Source organism: Orycteropus afer, unplaced genomic scaffold, assembly GCF_000298275.1.
Source record: "Orycteropus afer afer isolate SDZICR_OR568_19922 unplaced genomic scaffold, OryAfe1.0 scaffold00026, whole genome shotgun sequence".
NCBI lineage: Eukaryota > Metazoa > Chordata > Mammalia > Tubulidentata > Orycteropodidae > Orycteropus > Orycteropus afer.
This window is the reverse complement of record NW_006921613.1, coordinates 15771798-15778773: the sequence shown is the minus strand read 5'-3', so window position 1 is coordinate 15778773 and position 6976 is coordinate 15771798. Positions and strand designations below refer to the sequence as shown.

General features: G+C 38.3%; 1 protein-coding gene across 1 annotated transcript in view; it reads left to right on the top strand.

Moving 5' to 3' along the window:
• The window catches only part of TERB2 (telomere repeat binding bouquet formation protein 2), a 26328-nt gene that overhangs the window by 16501 nt on the left and 2851 nt on the right, over positions 1 to 6976 (top strand). The window contains exon 6 of the mRNA XM_007935230.1: positions 2918 to 3006. Coding sequence (XP_007933421.1) covers positions 2918 to 3006 — 89 coding nt within the window. The remainder of the gene's footprint in view (positions 1 to 2917; positions 3007 to 6976) is intronic.

Genomic DNA, 6976 nt, shown 5'->3' with positions numbered 1-6976 from the left:
GACCCCACCTTGGGTTTCCAAGGCAGTATCACTACGGAAGTAGGATTGCCCAACCTTCCTTCCGAGGAGTGGCTGGTGGGTTTGAACCGCCAGCCTTCTAGTTAGCAGTCAAGTGCTTTAGCCACTATGCTACCAGAGCTCCTATCTACAGCTAGTTCTTCTTTATTCTTCTTCAGAAATTTTTGGGTATTCTTTCTGGTTTATTTTTCTATCTGAATTTTAGAATCAGTTTGTGTTCCAAAAGATAAAATTCCTATTACTATATTTATTGACAATACCAAAAATTTGTGGGTTAATTTAGGAAGAATCGCTGAGTCTTCCTATCCAATAAAATGATATTTTTTCCCACTTAATTCAAGCTCTCTTTTGTGGCCTTGAAAGAACTTTTTCATATTTTTTTAAGATAGATCTTGTTCTTCTCTTGTTAAGATTACTTCTAGATATTTATTTTCTTCATACTATTATAAATTTTGTCTTGTCTGCTCTTAGATCTTCTAGCTTGTTGTTGTTTATGTGAGTTTTATCATTGTTTTCCTTTAAAATCCGAGATTTTATTGAGAATGTGTTCAACTTACATTTGATAAGAATTGATATCTTTGTCATTTTCAATACTTCCATCTAGAAAGGTACATTTTAAATTTTTTGTTTTTCATTATTTGTTTTATTTTCTAGTAGTAAAATTTTATGTTTTAATGCATATAAATCACAGATTTCTTGTTATGGTTATTCCTAGATTTTTATGTGTTTAATTGCTATTATGGATTGGATCACTTTTCCACTTTATCTTTTTTATCAATTATAGCTGGTATACATGAAGATTAATGATTTGGGGAGTATTTGTTGATACCTACCCACTTGAAATTCTTTAAAATTCTAAGAACATTTCAGTTGATTCTTGGTTTTACAGGGTGTATGTGCATATCATGTGTAAATAATAGACGTATTATTTCTTCCTTCTCAGTATGTATCACTTCCTCACTGCTCCTCCCCTCACTCCAATCTCTTACTGCTTGGCCAGAACTTTTAGAAAAAAGATAAATAATAGTAGTTGTAATGAGTATCCTTTTTTAGTCCTTGATATTTATGGAAATATTAACTTGTTTTATTTTCACGGTTTCATCTTAACTGAGCTATAGTTTTCTCTTGACAGAGTTTAAACGAACTCCAATTTTTTTTTTAAATTGTGATTTGGATGAAGATTTACAGAGCAAATTCACTTTCCATACAGCAGTTTACATATACTTTGTCTCATGACATCGACCACAGTTTACCACAATGCAACAGCTCCCTTCCCACTTCCTCCCCATAGTTACCACTTCCCTGTGTCCATCCCTCCATGGACTCCTGCCCCGAGCTGTCTCCCTGTGCATAAGCAACCCTTCTTTCTCCCATGATTGTTCTCTCCAAGGAGAGTATCTACTTGAGGTAAATGTTCAACTCATGTGCCTATCTTTTGTTTGGCTGGAAACTACAGGTGTGTGTTCAATTCCAGAGACCTGAAGGGCAGCTAGGCCATAGTCTCAGTGGTTTCACCAGGCTCTATCGGATCAGCAAACCTGGTCCCCCCCCCCTTTTTTTTCCTCCAAATGATTTTGAGTTTTGTTCCACATTGTTCTCCCTCCCTATCAAGAATCTCCTACATAGATCCCCTTCCAAGTGGATGCCAGTGATAGCCAGGCACCATCTAGTTCTTCTGGTCTCATAATCATATAGGCTGCAGATTGGATGGGGTACCAGTTGCTAGGACTAATTGTTTCCATGAAATTTGGTTTTCTTCATTCTTCTTTGCTCTGGATGAGGAGAGACCCATCGTTGCATTTAGATGGCAGCTTGCAAGCTTTTAAGATCCCAGTCGCTACTCGCCAAAGTAGGAGCTGCTTCTTATTGCTATTGTTATGTGCCGTCAAGTCTGACCCAACTCATAGTGACCCCTCCTTGGGTTTCCTAAGAGGTATCACTGCAGAAGTAGATTGCCTAACCTTCCTTCCGAGGAGTGGCTGTTTAGCAGTCAAGTGCCTTAGGCACTACGCCACCAGAGCTGCCTAACCTTCCTTCCGAGGAGTGGCTGTTTAGCAGTCAAGTGCCTTAGGCACTACGCCACCAGAGCTCCTTAGCTTTTTAAAAAAATTAGAATATAATTGATTGTATTACACAGCTACAACAAGCATAATTCAACTTTTAAAAAAATTCAGAAGTCACTTCAGAATCTTATTGTACCTCATGGTTTTCCTAGACATCACTTATTACTTATTATGGTAAAGTATGGAAGTATTAGTTTATAATAGAGTTCTAATTATTTGAATGCTAAATAACAAAAAGTGCTATGATCATTTAAAACAGATTCTGCTGTATTTCCCTTTGGGTATATTTAAGATTACATATATGTGTATGTGTGTGTGTATTTTATCTAATTATAAGGTATTAAATTATTGTGCATTCAGGAATATTGAGAAAAAGACTCAACCCCTATATGCTCAATAAGTATTTGTTTTGTGATGTGGCTAAGAAAACCAAAAATATTTATATGGGCCCTTGCATTACTTAGAAGCACAAAAGAAGTTGACATTTAACATTTTTACCCAATAAGACATATCTGATCAGCCTACCCCACTGCCATCGAATGGATTCTGACTCACAGTGACCCTGTAGGACAGAGTAGAACTGCCCCACAGGGTTTCTAAGGCTGTAAATCTTTACCAAAGGAGACTGTCTCGTCCTCCCTTGTAGCAGCTTGTTGGTTCAAACTGCTGACCTTTTGGTTAGCAGCCTAATGCTTTGACCACTGTGCCACCAAAGCTCCTTATCTTATCAAAGAACAGTTAAATTACTATATATATTGCCTGGAAAAAATTTCTTATATGTAAAGTAAGCCCAAATGTATATATAAATGTAACTGTTTGTATGTTTCATTACACAGCACAGAAAAGCATTGTAAAAGGACTCCGGTTGTAGAAAAGCAGATGTACTTCCCTCTTCAGAATTATCCAGTGAACAACATGGTAACAGGTAGTTTGAAATAAAATTTAGAATAAACCCAGATAGGGAAGAAACAAGGGAATATGTTGCATAATAAAATTATTGTTATACTTCAAATGCCTAGGAAGTAGGGGCCCCTCTGTTATACATAGTAATGGAGCAGATTCCATTCACATAGTAAATGAATTAAACTACAAAATTGACCAATAACAAGGCCCTCTTTTCTGTGCTAAAATAGTGGTTTATAGGTAGAGTCAACTGTCCCTGTTTGCCTGAGTTGGTGCCAGTTTATGCCTATTATCCTGGCGTCAATTTTACTCTGCAGTACCCCATCATAGTCTCCTTTGAGAATTTCATGAAACATAGCCCTGTCTCTAGCATACACACATATTGTGCACAAACTTTGCCTATAATTTTAAAGGCTCACAGATGTCCAGGAGCCCATTCATGGATCACTCAAGTGTCCAGGGACTTTATGGTTGGGTTTCCCACCTTGGTCCCCTTCACAAAGAGAAGACAACTGACTAATGTTGAGGGGCTAGAATCAAGGAAACCAGTTGAAAAGTTGCCACTGGGATTTGGATAGTGCTGAGTGGATACTTCGATCTGGGTAGTTCAGTGGGGTCGTTGGTAACAGTTAAAAAAGTGTGGGTTGAATTTTTTTTTTAATAGAGCAATTTTATAAGTATAGGTTTTTGAAATATCATTAAAAAATTGTGTATATATTTATCATTTTTTTCTCTTCATTTAGTAGTGTCAACACTACCTTTTGCAACTAGTCTACAAATTCCTAGGCATCTTCTTTGATATCATTATCTCTTCTAATCATTTCTTCTAGCCATTTTTCCATTTTTTACTTATTGTTCATTTGAGTAGTAGAAAACAGCTTTTAGAAAAGCACTTTATAAAGAACTTTTAGTGTGTAGTTTTGGGCTGAGTCTTGGAGAAATCAAAGAAAACTGCTATCCAGCCATGATAGGGAAAAAAAAAAAAAAAAAAAAATCAGTCCTGGGGCTTTCAGTAGCAATTCTGGACTGCAAAGGATCATGAACTGAGTAAAAGTACTTAAATCCTTAGATTGGAACTGGATGATTGGTGCCCCAATTCTTGCTAGACTAAAATCTGTAGGCCTAAATATTGAGATAACCATTCAGATAAACCATTCAGATAACCTTAAACCATGGTTGGGGGATATTACTAGTATTAGTAGTTGTGTTGTTCAGCAGCCTGCCATACTCTGCTGCTCTTGGGACTTTCAATGGACTTAAGTTAATGGCCTGCTGTGTAGTTTGGTAACATCGGGACTGTGCCATTTTATTTGTTGACCTTGGGCTTGTCAACCTCAGCAGCCAGTAGCTGCCTGAGAGAAGAAGATGCCTCTAGCTTCAGTGGGCCAGGAGCAAGAGGCAGAGCTGAAGCCCAAGGTCAAGGGGCTTTCACCCAGCCCCTAGAGCTGGCACTTTGAACTTGGACTTCTAGCCTCCCAAACTGTAAGAGAATAAACTCCTGTTTGTTCAAGCCATCCCATTTGTGGTATATTCTTGTCAGAGAGGCACTGGGTAACCAGAACACCCCCAATTTGTGAAAATGAAATAAAAGTCCAGACATTGCCAAGTGTCCCCCAAAATATCAAAGGGTTTGCTTTGTATGTTTTTTTTTTTGCTTTTGACTGGAATTAAATCCTATTAATATGATGTCACTGGTTATCACCATGATAAGAAGTTCTGATAGACAGTTACATGTGTGATTAATTAAAGTAAGAAACAATTAGTAATAATTGTAAATATCTTGCAGGCAAAAATTTTCAAACCAAAGGATTCTGATAATTAAAAGTTTAGAAACCTATGTTGTTATGTGCCATCTCATAGCGTTATGACCCAACTCATAGCGACCCCTCCTTGGGTTTCCCCTCTTTAGGTTTCTGAGGCAGTATCACTATGGAAGTAGATTGCCCAACCTTCCTTCCGAGGAGTGGCTGGTGGGTTTGAACTTCCAGCCTTCTGGTTAGCAGTCAAGTGCCTTAGGCACTATGCTACCAGAGCGCCTTAGAAACCTATAGTAAGTACTATATTAGTTACTACTGCCATGTAACAAATTGCTCCAAAATGTAGCAACTTAAACAACAAACGTTTATTTTTTCATAGTTTCTGAGTTAGGTATCCAGGAACATCTTAGCTGGGTAGTTCTGCCTCAGAGTCTCATGAGGTTGGTGGTCAAGTTGTCATCTAGGGCCGTAGTCATTTCAAGGCAAAACCAGGGCTGAGAAATAACACTTTAGAGCTTATTCATGTAGTTTTGGGCAGGCCTTGGCTCCTTGTTGGTGTTTGGCAAAGGCTTTAACTCCTCATAAAGGGCCTCTTCATAAGGGCTGCTCACAATATGGTAGTTTGCTTTCCCAAGAATGAGAAATCCCAGGGAGATGGTATGTGCCCAAGACAGAAGCCACAATCTTTTTTATATCCTAATCTCTAGTGACATGCCATCATATAGAACAACCCAAGCACAGTGTGAGAGGGCTACACAAGTGAATACCAGGAGGCAAGGAACATTCAGGGCTCTCTGGGAGGCTATCACAGACACCTGTGGGATTGTCTGCCATGAATGCCTTTCCTAAGGAACTCTTCTTTCTTCTTTCCAATTCATCTGGATAATATAAGAACGGTCATTTTATAAAACATGACATTGCCCTTGCCCCTGCCCTTTATAACAGTTGTTTTGGGAGTGAATACATGATTTGAGCTGGGCCATTCACAGTTCTTTCTCTGGATTTTTAGACATGGAACCAGCAAATCTGGTCATTTTTGTTCAACTGCTAGAACTCTAAGATATAAAACTTAGGAACTATCAGTGGCCATGTTTTCTTCCATGTAAAGAAAGCCAACTTGCCTCAAGAGAGGAAAATAAAGCTAACATGTAGAGAGAGAGAGAGAAAAAGAGGGACTAGTGAGAGAGAGAGAGAGAGAGAGAAAAAAAAAGACACTAGTGAGAGAGCCATGATAGCTGGTTCCAGTTACTCTTGAGGCCCAGCAGTATGCCTGCTTTCCCCATAGTGTGGTTGACATGTAAATGTCCAGTAAATTCCCCTTTTGTTTAAGTTAGTTAAATTAGGTTTCAATTTCAAGCTAAAGTCATACCTGTTTCAAACTGCTACTATAACCCATTTCTGATGCTATAAATGTCCTATCCTTATACTTACAGTAATATTCTTATACATGTACTAGTTAATATTGAAGTTGTCAAGGATTTTATTTTACTTAGATCCACAATCAACACAGTGAAGAAATCAAATGATGTATTGCACTGGGCAAATTTGCTGCAAAACACCTCTTTAAAATCTTAAAAAGCAAAGATGTCACTTTGATGACTAAAATGTGCCTGACCCAAGCTATGGTCTTTTCAGTTGCCTCATATGCATGAGAAAATTGGACAATGAAAAAGGAAAACATAAGAAAAATTGACACATTTGAATAATGGAGTTGGTGAAGAATATTGAATATACCATGGACTGCCAGAATCATGAACAGCTCTGTCTTGGAAGAAGTACAGCCAGAATTCTCCTTAGAAGCAAGAATGGCATTACTTTGGTCATGTTATCAGGAGTGACCAATCTCTGGAGAAGGACATCATGCTTGGCAAAGCCGAGCATCAGTGGAAAACAAGAAGACCCTTAATAAGATGGATTGACACAGTGGCTGCCACATGGGCTCAAACATATTTACCATTGTGAGGATGGCACAGGACCAAGCAACGTTTCATTGTGTTGTACACAGGGTTGCTGTGAGCCAGAACTGACTCGATAGTACTTAACAACAACAACAGTAGTTATTTTTATTCATCTCTTCACATATGACTTTAGAAACTTCACACAGTGTATATGTACAATTAACATTACTATTTTTGTGCACCAGGAGCTCTGGTAGCATAGTGCCTAAGGCACTTGACTGCTAACCAGAAGGCTGGCAGTTCAAACCCACCAGCCACTCCTCGGAAGGAAGGTTGG